The 19,097-nt window shown below is 36.8% G+C and overlaps 1 protein-coding gene across 5 annotated transcripts in view; it reads left to right on the forward strand.

Annotated features, from left to right (window-relative positions):
- ATE1 (arginyltransferase 1) overlaps window positions 1-19,097 on the forward strand; it is a 159,230-nt gene that overhangs the window by 107,889 nt on the left and 32,244 nt on the right. For all 5 annotated transcript variants that reach the window (XM_059899930.1, XM_059899931.1, XM_059899927.1 and 2 more), the window contains one exon: window positions 13,687-13,807. In XM_059899930.1, the coding sequence (XP_059755913.1) occupies window positions 13,687-13,807 (121 nt within the window). The remainder of the gene's footprint in view (window positions 1-13,686; window positions 13,808-19,097) is intronic.

Below are 19,097 nucleotides of genomic sequence, written 5' to 3' on the forward strand. Positions count from 1 at the left end.
ACTAGGGTTATGTCGGAAGCTCTCTGGAGCCAACTTAAATTGACTCCCGCTGGCCAAAATATGAACAATTTGAGCATCAAAAATGATAACTGCAGTGGATCGAAACACATTAAATATCTTTAGACCTATGAGCTCATAATGATACTGAAGAGTCATTGCTAGAGTTTGTGCTACGTACCACATTGTATCACTCAGATGCTACATCACCAGAAGCCTATAGATGGCGTGCAGATCAGAAGCTTCCAAATATACTCAGTGCTCCACACTTTTAGGCTGAAAACCATAGAGATAGCATAGTTTCAGGCTCTGCATAATAGTAACTTCTCAAAAATTATACTTTCCCACATCTGGAAGTTGTAGATTTCAGCTTCAGTTTTATTTATACTATTTCCAGAGAGTTCTGATGTGGTAAACTGACAAGATAATTATGATACTTTGATGTCTCCAGACTGTTATTGGGTGGAAAGGTGATGATTGGCTCCTTTTTTTTAAAAAATATTTTCTTGGCTGTGTCGTGCGGCATGTGGGATACTAGTTCCCTGACCAGGGATTGAACCCGTACCCCCTGCATTGGACGTGCAGGGTTCCAACCATTGGACCGCCAGGGAGTTCCCGATGATTGGCTCCTTAAAATTTTGAGATGATGTATTTTTTGTGTATGTCAAAGGTGATACCATTATTGAAGAACTTTATTTTAATGGTGTAGCCATTGAAAACTTCCTTTCATATATTTAAATTTTTAAAATACATATGTTTAAAAATTAAGTCCTAAATAACACTTAAAACCATGCATAAAAATATTAAAAGTCCTTACATCAAAAAGACTTTCTGTGTTTGGTGCATATGTGGTTTTGTAATGGGCTAAAAAATGGATAAAAGTACAACGTTTACAGAGACATTCATGTTACTGTGATCCTAAGTATCTTTGTAACTCTAAATTCTATTCTAACAACATTGAGTTTGGACCAGTACGAGATTTTAGGATGGATGTCTTAGAAGGAATGAAGAAGTAAGGTTTTTCAAGTTGTCATCCAAGATTATTTTGTGTTTGTAACATAGTAAATTCATCTTAATAATTTATCTAAAATTCTGTGAGTGGACTTGAGTTGCTCACCCTTTGAATAGCTATGTTTAAGTTTAAAGTGATTGTGTCCTTCATAATTACATAACTGATCATTTAGAAAGGAAGTAAATAATGTATTAGGTATCTTTTTGGCTTGCTGAAGTGAAGGCACTGCACAAAGCTGTTACATTAACCTTCTACCAAGCCCTTTCTTGCAGAGACACACAGAATACTGATGACATTCAAGGGGATGGGATGTAAATTCTACCAGGACTCCTACTGCTACACAGTTGAGGGGGAAAAGGTTATCCTTAACTTGAAGCATTTAAGTCATTTGTGATGAATTTTCCATCAGGCAGAAGAAAAGGAATGATTACCAAAGATCACACCCCTGGGATAAATATGAGGTTATAGCTAACTTCTTATTTCCCTCAGGGGTGTAATTAAACAGACTTTTACGATTAAGGGTTTTAGGCATTGAAAAATGTTTACTGGCAAAAAAATAATAGCTCCAGTTAGAGACATGATCAATCAGAGACAGCTTACTGACTTTATTAAAGCTGTGGATTTGTTGTGAACTGTTTTTTAGCATTTGTTTGACTCAGGGCATATCAATTGAAAAAAGAATGTTTAAAAAAAAAAGCCAGTAATATGTTTCTAAAAGGTCCAAATCCTAAATAATCTTAATTAGGCAAATTTTCATAAAGGGGTACATAGGATATTGCTGACACACTTTAGGTATTCATACTTATGTTTGGTTTTAGCTTGGGAATTTTAACAAAAAGAATAAAGAGTTTGGGCTTCCCTGGTGGCGCAGTGGTTGAGAATCTGCCTGCCAATGCAGGGGACACGGGTTCAAGCCCTGGTCTGGGAAGATCCCACATGCTGCGGAGCAACAAGGCCCGTGAGCCACAACTACTGAGCCTGCGCGTCTGGAGCCTGTGCTCCGCAACTAGAGAGGCCGCGATAGTGAGAGGCCTGCGCACCGCGATGAAGAGTGGCCCCCACTTGCCGTACCTGGAGAAAGCCCTCGCTCAGAAATGAAGACCCAACACAGCCAAAAATAAATAAAAAAAAAAAAAAAAAAAAAAAAGAATAAAGAGTTTGAGCTTCTAATCTTGGCTTTACTAATAATTGGCCTTAAGTTGCTAAAACTAGCCCCCATCCCCGCCCCATCTTTTAAATATGAAAATGAAACTGGATATTGACTAGGGAGGTCTGAGGCCCTTCTAGTTTTAAAATGATCTGATTCTCTATTTTTAAGGAATATAAGTTGACACAATTTCGTTTAATTCAATAAACATTCAGTAAGTATTTTTTGAGAACTCAGTCCATTGAAAGAATTCCACCAAGTCACAAGAAATGCAAAGAAATGATGTATTCCCAGCTCTTGGGAAACTCCAAGTTGGGATTATGGAGGAGGGAGGGGTATGAGAAGCACAGCCTGTGAACAGACAACTCCAATAGATTGTATTAAGTTCTACGATAGATTTCTCTAGAAACCCAAAAGACATCAACCCTGACCCTCCCAATCTAAATTAGATTTCCCTGTTACACTATCTGATGTGCTTTTTCTTCATAGTATTTGCCATACTTTGTAATTATGTTTCCGTATGATTATTTCCTTAAAGTCATCTCCCCTTCTAGACTAAAAAGGTCCCTGAGAACTGAAAATGGCCATGTTACCGTTCACCATGGCATGCCCTGGACCTTAGCATGCAGCCTGGCATGGTTGGCATTTCATAATTACCTGCTAACTGCAGGAATGAGAGCTCAGTTGGTGGTGAGGTCAAGCAGAGTCCAAGGAAAGCTTGCTAAGGAAAGAGTAGGCAGCATTTAGGTTCGGTTTCAAATATGCAGTAGTCATTTAGACCAAATTGGAAGTCACCGCAGGTAGAATGGCCTGTGCCTAGATGTGAGTGCCCTGGGTCAGGATGCGGGGGTAAGAGAGTAGACTGACAGCGGGCCTTGTGCCTTACGCTCAAGATACTTGATGTCTCTAAACCAGGGAGCTTTCACAAGAAGTCTGTGAATCCATGTGCACAATGTGGATACAGACTAATAAACATGTGATTATGCTGCCATCATTCTACAAACATATATAGGTTCTGTTGTGATTAGTAACATCCAAACTCATTTAAAAGCATTAATGAATTTGTAGTGGGTTTTTATCTTGTGTAATTTCTCATCAAGTGAAACTAATGTTGCATTATCTTATAAAGGTCTATGAAATTTTTTTTGCTTTAAAAAGGGTCATCTACTTTACTGTAGATTTGGCGAGCCAGTAAAGCATTTTAAAAATAGAGAATTTCACAATCATTTCTCCCTGGTGTCAGTAGGAGGGTAGCTTCAAGAGGGAGAACTTGAAATCAGCCCTTCTCACTGTTGTCCAGGTAAGGATGATTTCACCTACGATAGTGGCAGAACCAGTGATTCTAAGTGCTGTTTTCCAAGCAATAGCCTAAAAAAGCAAACACCTAAATTGATTCTTCTTACCAATATGGTGAAGGCCAAATTTAATACAACATACATATACATCTACATGAATATTCATGTGAATATTTAATCTTTAACAGATATTAAAGAAGCTTTGGATTTTTTTATTTTTCCCTTACATTATTGTCTTTGTCTTCATCTTGCATTCTATCGTTTTTTGTTTTTTGTTTTTTCCCTTTATCCTTTTCAACTTATGACCCTTTGGTTTGAAATTAAATTTGTGCTGTAAGTTGACTCCCTGAATCTTTTCTTCACAAGCTTTCTTTGTATTTTCTAGGAGAAAAAAAGATTAACCCAGGGTTTCCAAAATAAAAGCAAAGCTTGTGATTAAAACTGAATTAGAATCTTTATTCTCTATTATTTGCTAATAGTAAAATAAATAGCCCAGTCTTAAGGAAGATTTAAATTAAGTCCTGGAGCCTTTGCGAACTCTTGGATTTTAATTAAAGAAACACAGAATACCATCACTTTCTGTTTGTCAGTGGAAAAAATATGTATTTTTAAATTTTCAAAGCTTAGCCTGGCAGCACATGGAGTACATCTGTGGGCTTTCAGAATTTGGGGAACACAAATGGATTCAGATGTTTAGGCCCTTTGTCTTCACTGGTCTCAGCTCACCTCACCAACTGAGCATGGCACAATCCAAACACAGTTTCTGAAAACAGAACAGCTCGAGTTCCTTCTCAAGCACTCTCCTGGGGACTGATAAAGTCAATCTCTGTTTATATAACGAAATCAGGGAGCAAGGGGTCTGCTGGAGTACTTTGTGGATGGGATTCCATTGGTGTTGTCTTTCAGGGAAAAGACTGGATTTAATAAGCCCTATTCTTACTCGCTTTCTTTGCAGGTACAACCCACTCTAATGGATTATTTTGAACTATTTTTGTTTATGTAGTGCTAGAACCTCTCTTTAAGCTATTGGTTTTAGTAAAATCAATAGGTTTATTGTGGAAAAACGGGATACTGATAACAACTTTACCTGATAAAAGACTTAAATGTCTAGTTAATCTTTCTTTCTTTTTTTGTTCAATGCTATTGGTGTTCCCTGTGTGTGTGTGTGTGTGTGTGTGTGTATTTAAATAATATTGTCTTTCCAGTGTTCTTACATTTTAATTTAACTTGAACTTTTAAAACAAACTCTGCTGGTTTATCCTCAAGTACTCATGAAATCCTTCCTATTTTTCAAAATATTTATAAGTATTCTTGAGAGTGAAATCTCATAAAGATCTTTGCTTCAGGACCAGAGTTCAAAGGAAAGTCCGTTTGGTTTTAATTTGAAAACTGTAAAAACAGAATACCCTCAAAATGGCAGGGTGAGAATTGGTAACTTCAATTTTATTGCAATCGGCCAAGCCCATCCCCAGATGTTTCCAATTAAAAGCCGAGAATGCTAACTTGGGTGAATGTCATATGAAAGCATTTCTTTACTATTCTGACTTTTTTCTAAGAAAAATAACAGTCTCAAATCCTTTAACTTTAATGGAAGAAATAACTTCTCATTTGCATGTTTTTTAAACTCATACAAAGACAAATGTAATATTCAAAGAGATTTTTCTGTGTCATATGTAGTCCTGAATGCATTGGGGTTCACACATGTCTTTTCAAGGTCCCCCTTAAAAAAAAACTTTTTAAAAGATAATAAAGCCCTTTAGAAACTAAAATCATGTATTTCTGGATTTACTATAATCAAAAAGTGGACCTGTTAACATGGGGAATTTGTTTTAAAAGGAGTGTTTAGTAATTTCATTGCTTTCTTCAGGATTGTTATAGGGCATTTTTCATTATAATGTAAATAATAAGTTTTTCTTTTATTTTTGACCAGTTGTGCGTTCCATTGTAAGAAGTACTTCTATAAGAATCTAGATAGGATGAGATAAAAGAAACCAGAATATAATTTTGAAACCATGTGTTTCATAATATTTCTCCAGATAATGCCAGGTTACAGTAGGATCCATTCATGAACTTGAAAGTTACTTTGAACACATCATTCTGTAGTAAAAAGAAAGATACCTACTGGTAATAAATTTGACTTTATGGACATTGGCATTTGTTCAGAGAGCAGATGGAGTTCCTCTTTATGACTAAACTAATGTTAACATTTTGAATGTAAAGCAAAAAATACATTTATTTTTGAAGCTTCCCAAACCATAGACAAGGACCACATACTATCTGTAGAGCTGAAACAGTTGTTTCTCATTTCATTTCCCATTTGGTGAAGTTCTAACAGACATGTATTTGGGAACTCAGTGGGGAGACATGGTCTATGCAGGTCTTGGGTCTGCCTACATTTGCTGTTGGTAAGTGCCTGATTTTTCTTTCCAAACATGGTGCTACTCAGAATTTTAGACACACTGCAGAGGAGACTTCTGAGGAATCCCCAGAGAAAGCTAGTTGTTTTACCTTTGTGTTCTGCCAACACCTTGCTTGTAGTCCTTGGTGCCCTTCTCAGAGTCGTGGCCCATGCCGAGCTTCTGTTGCAGCGTCTTGTGCTTCGGTAGCGTCTTGTACCCACCAGCCTACATCTACCACTGGCTGCGAAAGTCACTGGAGCACAAGTGCCTCCCTTCCCCTAGCCGACGGTGCCTGCCTCCCTGGGCTCGTTTCATCTCATCCTCCTCCGTGCTGAGCGGAGACCCTGTGCATATTGAACTGTTGTGATTGTTAAGATTTTTTGAAGTTATTTTGAAAATCTTTAAAGAATTGTGAATATTTTTAAATCTAGGTATAGAAAGAGAATGGGAATCAGGAACCTAGCTCTGAGTTCATCACTACCATTTAATGACCTTATGTTTCATCTGTGCAATAGAAATAATGTCTATCTTCATTACCTTTTTACGTCATTATAAGACTTAACTTGGATGATACGCAAAATCATTATGAGGGCTGTGTTCTTAACAAACGCAGGAAGAACTCATTGTTACTGTTCTTGTCAGTACCAACCAAAGTGATACGGCTGAACTCTTGAACAAAGAGGCTGTTTTTTGTTGTTTTTTTTTTTTGAAGAGGCCTTTTCCCAAGTCACGTTTTCTCTTCCTTTTCTTAAAATGAAGTTTAATGTGAAAAGTTATACTTTTCTTTAAAGGAAAGTGTATGCTGGTGAAAGAAGGGAAGAAATATTTTCAGCTTTGAGGGCAAAAAAGCCAAATTGACTTGAACTAGTAGTTTTTAACCTTCTTGAGTATGAGAACTCCTTTTTAATTTCAGTAACTCTTATAGATTCTGTCATGATAATGTTCTTATACTTGTAATACTTTCCCAAAGGTTGAGAACTAGTCTTAGTGAAAATATGGTGGAGGTGCATCATAAATACAAATTCGGCAAATGTTGATTAGTTCGTGTGTGCCATGTTAATGTGCAAAACAAGAGTGTGTTAAAGTAACATCTGCTGTATTTAGAGAAAGAAGGAGGAAAGGGACGGGCAGCGTGTACTGGATTCATTGTTCATGCAGCTGTTACTTGGAACAGGTTTGGGGATATACATCAGGGAACAAATCAGACTGAAATCCCTGATGCGTCATTTTAGCTAGGAGTTTCCTATAGATACAGTAAAGAAAGTTAACAACAATGTTAGAAGTCCTATGGAAGAAAGACAGTAGAGGAGATAGGTGAGTTTCATTGAGCAGGTGACAGCTGAGCAAAACCTTAAAGTAGATGACAGAATTAGCCACGGGAATATCCGTAAGACCAGAAGAGAGAACAGTCAGTGAGAAGCCGTGAGGTGGGAGCAGGCCTGAAGTGTTCCAGGACCAGCAGGGGAGCCTGTGTGGCCGAGGAGGAAGATGCTAGAAGACAGGCCGGAAAGGTAACGAGCACCACATCACTTGGGGCTCCCCAGGCTGTGTGTTGGGTTGGGCCTGTACTCTGCCTCAAACAGGGAGGATGGGAATGCAGACGAATACTCCGTTTTAAAATGGATTGGCAGTAGATTTAGTGGTTGCTGGGCTTTTGGGAAGAGGGAATGGGGAGCCACTGCCAGTGGGTACAGGGTTTCGTTTTGGGGTGATGAAAATGTTATGGAATTAGATAGTGGTCGTGATTGCACAACCTTACAAATACCCTAAAAACTACACTTTGACAGGGTTGATTTTATGCTATGTGAATTACGTATCAATAAAAATGTTGCAAAAAAATTGATTGTCAGGGCTTGCTGGAACCATTTTTTTGCTCCTCTTTCAACTAGTTAATACCGCCTTTGCCTTGGAAAATTCAGATTTCTAACTAGTTATACCTTAACTGAGGGAAAGTCTCCTCGTGTTGTTGGCTGTGTTTTCATTAGAAGTAAAGGATGTTAATCTGTTTTAAAATATCTCTGCTGAAATTGTTAATGACTGTGAAATCCAATTTTTCCAGATACCCTTTTATATGCTCTTTGGCTACCTGTGTTCACTGTTATTCGGTAAGATATGATAGTGAGGCGTTTTTAACCTCTGGCTATCGAATGTAATTTTTAGGCCAAAATTCTGACTATTATATTTTGCTAAACTAAGATATTCTACATATAATTTATTTTGTGATTCTTTAATAGTGTAGAAAATTAGATCAGCATGATAAGATGTTCTTCAAATTATGGTCTAGAGCATGGAAGTGAAAAGAATGCCAATTCATTCCATTGACCAAAACCCAAAATTGTATGCTCCCTTCTTCCAGAAGAAGCAGTTATTTTTAATAGAAATGGATCAGGAAATGTATTTAGCTAGGTTTTTTTCCCCCTAGTGTTTTAGATTTAACTTTTGCATTTCCTCAAATTTTAATCTGTGACAGCCTAGTAAAGTTGATTGAAATATTATGACTATATTTTAATTTTTTCTTCTTTTCCCCGTGGGGGAGGTGTAGTATAATTTGTGTTTTACAAGTAGTCTAAGTAGTCTTCTTTAAAGAAAAGAAAACCATTGAATACTCTGAGTAGAATATTCACTCTTGTATGGCAGCTCAAAATATAGAGGCACTTTGTTTGTTTTCCACTTCTAAAACAGTGCCAGTTTGTAAACAGCTCCAGAATTTACAACAGGTGGTGAAGTTATAGATCACAGAGTTTGCTGAACTTACTTCTCTTTGAGGACTTTGACTTGGGTAGTTACACCTCACCAGAAGTGTTTAATTAATGATGAAACGCATGCATTTCCTCCTCTGTGTTTAGGCTTTTTAGAAGACAGCTTTTACCTTTTCCAGGCATCTTGTCTTGAACTACATTATCCTCTCCTGTGGCCTCCCCTCTTGAAATAGGTGTCCTTACCTGGTAAAATTTCCCTCTGGTGCTGTCCTTGTTGAGTGCTTTTTGGGGACAGCATGGGGGGAATCTAGAGTTCATCTTCTAACATGTAGATCAAATTGAAAGAATGTTCTGAACAATTGTAAGATAAGCCCTGTCAGACCAATCACATTTTCAGAATTTTGAGTACTTTAGAAATCTGAGGTAACTCAGATTTCTTCTTATTTACAAAAAGTCAGCACCCTAGGAGAGAATTAATCTGCTTTTACCTCATTGTTCCAACATGAATGAATGTACTTAGAGGTTGATTAAATATTTTTCCTTCTGACCATGGGAAAGTATGTCCAAATCCTTAAGTAATTACATTCTTAATACAGACCTTTCTCATTTTCTTAGCTGGAAAGGCAGGGCAGCTTTCAAGCCTCTGCATTTTTCATTTGTGTGATGGCAACTTTAAATTGAACTGCAAGTAGTTTGGTCACTTAACTCTCTACCAGCTAAGCTTAGAAAGCGTAACATTTCAAAGTGGTTTATTTCATAAAACTCTTCGCATTCTTTGATGGCTTGAGACAATATTTAAAGCACTGAAATAAGCCTGTACTGAGGAGAAAAATAATGTTTTAACCTAATCTAAAATTTGATTTTGGATGATCAGAAGTTAAAATGTGTACATGTATGGTTTTTCAGTGAGATAACCTGAGTATTTAAAGAGTTAAAAATAAAATATTAAGTACTGCATTAAAAGAACATTGTGAAAATTTAGGAACTTTGGACAGTTGTGCATGATCACACTTAATATATTCTTATGTGTGCTTTATCTTTCTCCAGGTCAGTCACTCCCAGTAGACTGTGAATTATCTAGAGACATGCATTTGTTCATCTTTTTTTCCCAGCACCTAGTGCCTGTCACATAGTGAGGAGTCATTTAATGTTCATTGACTGAGTATTTTTTATTGTCAGCATCATTGTTAAATCCAGGCCCTGGATTCAGGTGGCTGCTAATGAATCAGCATATCTGCATGGAATATATCTGTTTTTATCTTAAGAGACTCATAGTTGATGGCTGATTCCCCCCTCCTTGCAAAAATTTGATCTGTGCATCTTAGCCAGTCAGCATTTAGTTCTATCTTAAATTAGAAAATGGTGTCATTTGTATGTTTTGGGTTTTATTTTTTTTCTTGTTTTTTTTTAACTTAAGATGATATGTTTCCCTTTTACTAGACATTCTTGGGATTCTCTTCTTTTATATGCTGCCATCACAATAGACAAGATACACCATCCATTTTTATTACTGTTTCTTTATTCATATTGGTAATCTTTTTGTACTAAATGCAGAATCATAGAATAATTAAGCAAGAAGAACCAGAAAATTCTGCAAATGAAGAGCAATAAGGGGGGTTTAGCTCTACCAGATATTATATTAAAATATAATATAAAGCTTTAATATTTAAAACTATATGGCACTGGTACATGATTACACAGACAGAAGTGTAACAGAATAAATAGAAAGTCCAGAAAGAGATCTAAATATATTTGGAAATTTAGTAACTTAATCAAAAAGACATTTTAAATTTTAAATCAGTGGGGAAAATAATTGTTTAAAAAATGATGTTGAGGCCACTTGGTAAACATCTGAAAGAAATTAGGTTGGATCCTTTTCTTCTACCTTACACCAGAATAAATTCCAGATGGAGCATAAATGTAAATGCAAAATTGTGAAACCATAAAAGTACTAGAAAAAAACCATGAAAATGTTTTTATAATCTTGGAGTGAAAGTGACCTTTCTAGTTATATTACAAAGCCCAGATGCCATTTTAAAAAATGATAAATTTGACCATTTACCAGATTTCTACATGGCAAAAGAGCATGGCACACACAGTCGAAAGACAGACAAACTAGGAAAGTACAACATATTTTACAAACTAAGGGTTAATTTCCTTAATATATAAAGCATTTTTCAATTACTAGGACCATAAATCTAACAACAAAATGGGCCAACTTTATAGGAAGAAAAATACAAATTTCTTTAAACATATGGAAAGATACATAGTGCAAATTAAAACCACAGTGAAATGCCATTTCTCAGATTGGCAGAGATAGAAAGTTTTGATAGTACACTGTCGATAAGAATGTGGGGAAAGTAGCACTTGCATACATAATATTGCTGATGGAAATATAAAATGGCACAACTTGAGTGGAAAACAGTTTTGTGCTATAAAACTTAAAACCCTTATACCCAGCAATTCCAATCCAAGGAGTTTACCCTAGACATACGCACAAATGATGTGTATACAAGAATATTTATTTTATCCCAAATGGTTATGCCATTTTAAACCAACGCAAGTTCTAGATGGTCCAAATCCTTGCCAGAACATGTTTATTCATCTTCTAAATTTTAGCCATTCTAGTGGGTATTCATTGGTATCCTATTATAGTTTTAAGTTGCATTTCTGGTAACTGATGTTGGGTTTCTTAGGTATTCATATATCTTTGGCAAAATTTTTAAGTCTTTCGCCTTTTAAAAAATTTGGATTGTTCTTATTATTGAGTTGTTAAATTCTTCATATGTTTTGGATACAAATATGTTGTCTAATACAACAGGTTTTCTTAATATTTTCCCCAATCTTTGGCTTGCCTATTTATTTTCTTAGTAAGTTTTTGAAGACAGTGTAATTTTGATGAAGTCCAATTCATCAATTTTTTCTTTTATGGTTAATGCTTTTTGTGTTCTAAGAAATCTTTGTATACTCCAATGTCAAGAAAATTTACTCCTTTTTTTTCCCTTAGAAGTTTTATTTCTTTAGCTTGTATATTTAGCTTCCCCCTACCCCCATTAGATTCTCAAAATAGTCCATAACCAAAAAGGAAAAAAAAAAAAAAAAAGATTTAGAACCACTGCTTTAGATTGCTATCTAGTGTTCAGATTTGTTAACGTAGACAGCACCACATCATACTGTCCCTTTTCCCAACAAAATAGTTTCTGAATTAATGGAGAGAATGACATTGCTTTTGAGAAGGTAGATATCAGTGGAATAACTGGCTTTATTACACCTCCTAAGTAAATAAGTAATTCATTTCTAAATAACCCTGTGCTTCGAATTTTAATATTAGATGAGTGTGTGCCCCACCTGGACCTGCCCCTTCTAGGTGGCCTTTATTGCTCTAGGACAGTAAGGCATCAGCAATGCCGTGAACACTGCAGGAAGATCAAGAGTCAGAGACCTGAGTTCTGGTCTTCATACTGTCACGCCTTCTGTCTCAGCCAGCAAGCATTCCTATTTCATCTAGAACAAAGTCCAAAACATGATTTCTGAAGCTGATCCCCAACCTACCTTTTCATTTCTGCAGTGCTCTGCTATTTCATGTTCCCCAGAGTTATCTTGTACTAGGCCCAAACTCTGCATCTTTGTTTATGCTGTAATCTTCATCTAGATTGTTCTCATTCCTTTTCAGCCTGCCCCAGACTTAGCCAGTGAATCTGTTAAGTTCCCATTAAAACTCCATATCCTCCTTGAACTCTTCTCCCAGCCTCTTGAAAGGAATTAATTTGTTTGCATGCGTTTTATGTACAGTCTCTCCATTAGCTTACAGACTTCTGAATGTTTTGAATGCTGGGAGGGTGTGGTGTTCATTTTAAACCTAAGTGATGCTTCACTAGTTGCTCACACATGGTAGGCTGGTTATAGAGCACCTTTCTGATATAAAAACGGGGAAAAGTGCTGAGCCCTTAAGCAGCAGTATTCGTTGTCCTGGGGTTTGCACTAGATAGTGTTTTTCAAACTCTGAGCTTGTGACCCATTTGCTATTTATGAAAGCAGTTTTGGTGTTAAATAGTCCAAGAGCATCATTTTAAAAAAATGAAGTAGAGTAGAAAAGAAAATAAAGGATTACATAACATGGGTAAGCATTCTATAGTAAAAGATTTGTTTCTAGTTTTATATTTGCATATAGGTTTACTAGGTTGTAATGTAAAATGTATTTCTTACTATGGGTTGTAGGTTAAAATAATTGAAAACTAATGTTTAGATTTAACCTCTATAATGAATTTTGAATTTTAAAATTTAGAGAAGAGATATGTGGACTTTTAATTAACTGATATTTCTAAACATTTTCACTAAATGATTTCACATAATTTGCACTGTCCTCTGTTAACTGGCTACCAAATTACCCTTAGGTGAATGATTTTTTTCTTCAGTATCTGTTGTATAGTCTTTGTTTTATATTTGGGGTACATGATTGGGTTACAAATACACAAATCATTTTTTCTAAAATAGAGTGTTTGAAGAAACTTTAGAGGATTATTATCACAGATATTTCCCTGAAATTTTTGTAATTTAAAAAATTTTTTCTTTCTTTACATTTATCAGTCTAGATTACTCATGGAAGCATGTTGACCAGACAGTACTTTTTAGTACATTAGAATGGAAAGAATATTATCAGCTGAGCTTACAAATTTAAAAAATTCTAAGGATAGTGACTAAGGATAGTGAAATTCCATTTTGGAAAATGTTTATTTCATATGTAAATTATAATGCTGTCACATATGAAATTTCACTGCGTTATTAACTAGCACTTAAGAGACAACTTGAATTTGAAACTGGGTATTCTTAGCAATCAGCTCAGCAAGAATCATATGTTGAATATTTCTTCCAAAAGAAAGTAGAAACTCAAATCCTTCCAAATGAACACAGGCATCCCGAATGGCGATACATTTGTTTGAGAGCCTTTTAATCAAATGTGCATTCTTGAGCTGGGAAAGCAATTACTAATAGGGTTGTTTAGTATTTACAGTAAAGCTGTTTCTGGTTGACTTCATTTAACTTTGTGATTAAAACTTTTCCTGGAATTCTGGAGCCTAGTAACTAGGAAGTTACTGCGTTAGTAATGCCTGTGCCTTTTTTCTTCACATCTCTTTAGGGTCAGTATAGACCGTCTGATTTGCTGTGTCCTGAGACATATGTTTGGGTACCCATTGAGCAGTGCCTGCCTTCACTTGAGAACTCCAAGTACTGCCGTTTCAACCAGGACCCAGAAGCAGGTATGTTTGGAGCAGAGCTTGGCCGGAAATCATTGGCTTTGTTTCAGAATCCGCTTGCGTGGTTGTGACCCTTAACAGGGTCTGGTAGCTTTTTATATAGTGTAGAGTGTGCGTGAGTGCCTGCGCACGGACATGTGTGTGTTTGTCAGATAGAAGGAGACGCCATGTGTGCATTCACACACAACACTCACAGTCATGGTTTTGCAAGTAAATGCAGAAGCCTCATGTGCTTGTGCTACTTACTGACACAGCTTCTTCCATTTGGTTGTTTTCACATGCTTTGAGGGCTGTTCTCACTGTTCTCCATTACTTTTACAACTATCACAGTGCATAAAAATTGTTCACTGGATTATTTAGCCAATGTAAAGAAGATAGAAATATCAACCAATTGGACCAAATAAAGTTGTGGAATGGTTTCACGAGGGCCAGCCGGCTGTGATGGGTTTTGTGATGATACTTTCTTGACTTCTTGCATCTCTGGTGCTTCTTCTTTTCTGTCCTTTCTTCTATCTCCTGCCCAGAATAGCCCCAGCCATATTTTATCTCCTATTATTCTCCTTTGGATACTGTGCACTGGTAGCAGGTACGGACACTAAAAGTATAGCCCTGGAGCCAGACTTCCTGCATTCAGACCCTAACTCCATCCTCAGCTGGTAAACTGGGTCCCCTTAGGCAGTTTTAATAATCTCTCTGGCCTCAGGTTCCTGGCCTTCAAAATAGAGATAATAATAAGACCTTTCATATTGAGCTATAGTGAGGATTAAAATAAAACAAACACGTTGAGAATAGCCCCCTCTTATTGTTGTGTTGGTGATTGTTAGGCAGGTTAGGGTGCTGCATCCCGTGTATGCCAAAGGTTTCTTCTGCATTTGCCTTTATGGGCCCTGATCCCTCTCTCCGAGGAAGCATGCAGATCTGTTGCCCTCCCTGTCCTCTGAGTGCCACTCACCGTTTATAGCAGTTCTCCTCTGCACGGCCCTCCCCACCCTCACCGTGTTCGCTGTGGCTTTGCTCGTCAGGCGCAAGTCATGATGCCTTCCTGCCCTGTGATGAGCTGCATTAAGTTGTACTGCATGTCTTCCCCCAGGCTGAAGTTCCTGGGTGTTTCCGTGGGTGCTTTTCGACCTTTCTGTCTTCACAGCCCCCCAAAGGAGATGCCCGATGCATAAATCCTTAAGAACACAAACATTTTCCTACTAGCACCTGTGGTTTAGGCTAACTTTAGGAAAAAGAAGGAAAGAGGAATGGAAAGGTCAGGGGAAAGGAAGAAAGTAAATGGACAAATCAAATAGGAAGACAAAGAGGACAAGGAAAGAAATGTAGTCAATTCTTCTGTTCTAAGATGTGCATTTTTTTTTTCCACAAATCAGGTTTTCTTTCATTAAAAAATTGGTTCATGTACCTTTGTATTTTGTTATCTCCTGGAAAAGCTGTTATGAAATCAAGAGTGGTCACTTCTTACACATGATGATACCTTAGAATCTGATGAAGAGTGGCCATAGGGGCCCATATGCCAGGCACCTCGAGGTTAGCTCCAGGTTTTCTAGATATTTAGGTTTCGTAGAGCAGCCAAAGCTTTGCATTCCTGTACCTTAAATTACTGATCAGAGTTTCATTCTAAGTTCTACCGCATTGATTGAATAGATTTGTTGCTTTAAAACAAACGTATTGAATTTGTCAGTTAGTTTTGGAGTCAGGCTCAAAAGGCAATAGTATTTTAGAGGAAAGCATATGCAGTTGACCCTTGAACAACTTGGGGGTTAGGCGCCAACCCTCCACCCAGTTGAAAATCCATGTATGACTTAGAGTTGGCCCTTTGTACCTGCATCCTCAGATTCAACCGACCCTGGATCGTGTAGTGCTGTAGTATTTCCTATTGAAAAAATCCGAGTATAAGTGGACTTAATGCAGTTCAACCCATGTTGTTCAAGGTCTACTGTACCTAACCACTGTATCCCCTCAAAAAAATTTTTCCCTTTATCTTTTCTCAAGGTCAGGTCAGGTCAGAGCCAGTTCCTGTGGCGAAAATTGTTGAACATCTTAGTACATTGTTTGATGTTCACATGTAAAAATTTGTCTTTATAAGTTCCTTCCAACTGAATAATAATATGATCTCAAATTGGTTCTGACTCCCAAACTTATGACACAATTTCACCTTCCCTTTTTCCCTCTTGATCTATTTTCTTTAAAATAGATCTGCTTCTCTTCTTGCGTATACTTGGAGATTAAAACAGTCACAGGCTCTCCCTGTTTTATAAAGTTGAAAAGGTGACTGCATGATTTCCATGTACTAAATGGACATTCAAATAAAGATTCATTCATGTTAATATATTTTGAATTCATTTTCCAAAGTAAGCACTAATGAGCATTTCATGGCAAAGAAAATTTAGTCTCATACCTGCAGGTTCCGTCGTGAGTGAGGAATATACAGCCTGTTCCTTTCCTGTAATCTAAGTTCCATTTCTTATGACAGTAGCTTTAGCTCTTAATATTCATTGCTTAGGATTCATTTACAAAAGCCAGAGGAGTTAATTTCTTTGATAATAGTGCTTCCAAGAAAATGAAGATCCTTTTCCATATGCTGAATCGTTGGTACTTTGAGGAGAACACCATACATTTTTATCAGTATTGAATATCACAGTCCAGAAACTATTTGAAATCAAACTTACGTCCTGTGGTTTTAGGAAATTAAAATGCAGTTACATGCTGGAATGTATTGAGCATGCTGTGAAACATGGTCATTTGAGATTCAAATGGCAATCTGTGAGAAACTGCTCTCTTCTCTGGGGCCAGTTTTACTTTTACATGACCCAAACTCTGACTTAGAAAATACAGAGCTTAATATGGGTAATATTGTTAGTCGGCATGGTGCTTTTTTCACTAAATCTTGTTTCTCCTTTCAACTGTTCAGTAGTTAAATTTCTCTGCGAAAGTCACAGCTGATCACCATGGGTGTCTATAAAACAGACTTTGGTTACAAAGGTGCATCAGTGGCCCTTGCAGGAAAAATTACATTTTCCCCCTGTCCTGAATTGCTGAGAATGTCTGGAAATCCTATTCTTCCCTGCCCTGAACCCATGCCCCCCAACCCCGCATATTTTGGAGATTTGGGTTCTATGGTTATTTGCTCAGCTAAGAAGTCTGCCTCACAATAAAAACCTATTGTTTTTACTGCTTTACAGTACCATGGGGGGAGGGGCTGGCAAACTGAAGTAATTTGGAAAATTTTAAAGAGATTCTTTTGTTCATAAATAAGTCTTTTGTTTTTCAATTCAGAACCTCTGCCTACTCTAAATAAAGGATTTCAAAAGTTCCTCAAATGATTTTTAAGTAAACGTTTGCTAGGTTGCTTTTTAAATTGATAGTTGGATATGTATAGATTTCAAAAATTCTGCGTCACAGTTACATCGTACTTTTTTGGATTAAATTATTTTTTAAAATATTTACTGGAAACACTAGTAGAAAATTTGTTCAAATACATAAAACCGCTACTAAGAAGGAAATGAAAATGATCCACATTCTCATTGTACAGCAGTAATCATTGTTAATTTTTGTATGCTCTCCTGATCTTTTTTTCCTGTGTATATAGCTGTGTGAATTTTTTAAAAAACAAAACAAGAAATCATGCTTCACACTTTTGTTATTGTTCTTAATACTTTGTGTGGTTTCTTACTTTTAGTAAAGACTACTTGACCATTAGTTTGGTCAGTCATTCAACAAACAAATGCCACTACTTATGTGATAGTATCTAATACAGATATTTTACAAGCATAAGATTTACAAGCGTTTTACAAGAGTAAACCAAATGTTTTGGAGTTGGTTTTAGAACCATGATAAACTATGATTTGATTTGACCCTTAATGTTGCACAATATTGTACTGCCAACTAAAAATTGGTATTTGCCATCTGCCTCTATAAGGATTAAGTCACAAACATCTGTAGCTGCTGACCTTCAACACATCCTGAGAGGAGTTCAGAGCGGAGGTCAGGAATGAGGCACTCTGTGCTCGGGGAAAAACTGGCAGAACAGGGCTTCAGAGAGTGAGACATTTTTCAGGAGGAGGTTTTACGAGCCCCGTGTCTTGCATCTCCTCATATCTAGAAAAGCACTAAAGTCATGAACGGAGACACGTGCTCCTCGTGACTAGCAGCAGCCTCCTGCTGAGACGTGTGCTTGGCTGCACGCACCCCCTTCACTGACGTCATATGTAACACTGACCTTGCCCCCCGCCTCTTCGGAGCAGTTCCTCAGAGCTCTCTGAGAGGCTGTCTCCCGGGCTGTAGTCCTCATTTGGCCCCAGATAAAACTTAACTCACAACTCTCACGTTGTGCGTTTCTTTTTCAGTCGACAGTACTATTTTTGTTGGTAGTAAAATCCTTTTGGTTCCAGTTTTACAAAATATTAAAACTTTGTTAAGCATATGGTATTTCCCAAGCACCATTCTGTGTTTTCCCCTATGTTACCTCAATTTATCCTCAGAACATAATTGAATGCTTCATCATTGACCCCTCAGATATTATTTATTGCAAAAATAATAGCTAATAATGGCTTTTAATCAGAAATGTAAAATAATTTTAATTTAAATATTGCTCTATAATATTTTTATGGATACTTTTAGTAGTTCAGAGGAGCTAATTAGAATAAGCTTTATTTCTATTTCTACTTATAATTATAGAAGTATACATTTTACCACAGATTAGTCTAGATTTCACTCTCGCTTTTCTGTACATACTTTGAAATATTTGCAAGTAATTTTCTAATTTGTCTATAATATAACTAAGTCATAAATTATTAGGATATTGAATTTTAATTTACTATTAAAAAAACAGCACCTAATTTTGGTTTAGTGCTTTATGTACTTAACCCAGGTTAGAGAATTTCTAGGACACCTAAAATCTTGCCAGCAGCTGCCGAAAATCTAAACTAGTATAAGAAGGTTTTTCCTAATTTGGTCCCCATCCCCCGAAACTCTGAGCCTCCGAACTGTGTTATTTTATGTTGTTTCATTTGTCTCTTTTCTTCTCTCTTTATTCCATCCTTCTTTTTTGCTGGCATGGTTCCCTGGCATTTCTTCTATACTTCTGCAGTTTCTGTCATACATGCCCACAGAAAAAACAAGTCCCACTCTGACTGTGCCTTTGTGTGTGAAATAACCAGGTTCAGAAAGAGCTCTGGCCTATATTGGCTTGCTTGGTTTCTCCAAGCCTGGTAGCACGTCCCTCAAAAAAGGATGTACGTCAGCTATAATATCATTTTAATCACTGGGAAACAGTGCCTGATGAGAAAGC

This window comes from Balaenoptera ricei, chromosome 16 (genome assembly GCF_028023285.1).
Source record: "Balaenoptera ricei isolate mBalRic1 chromosome 16, mBalRic1.hap2, whole genome shotgun sequence".
Classification (NCBI taxonomy): domain Eukaryota; kingdom Metazoa; phylum Chordata; class Mammalia; order Artiodactyla; family Balaenopteridae; genus Balaenoptera; species Balaenoptera ricei.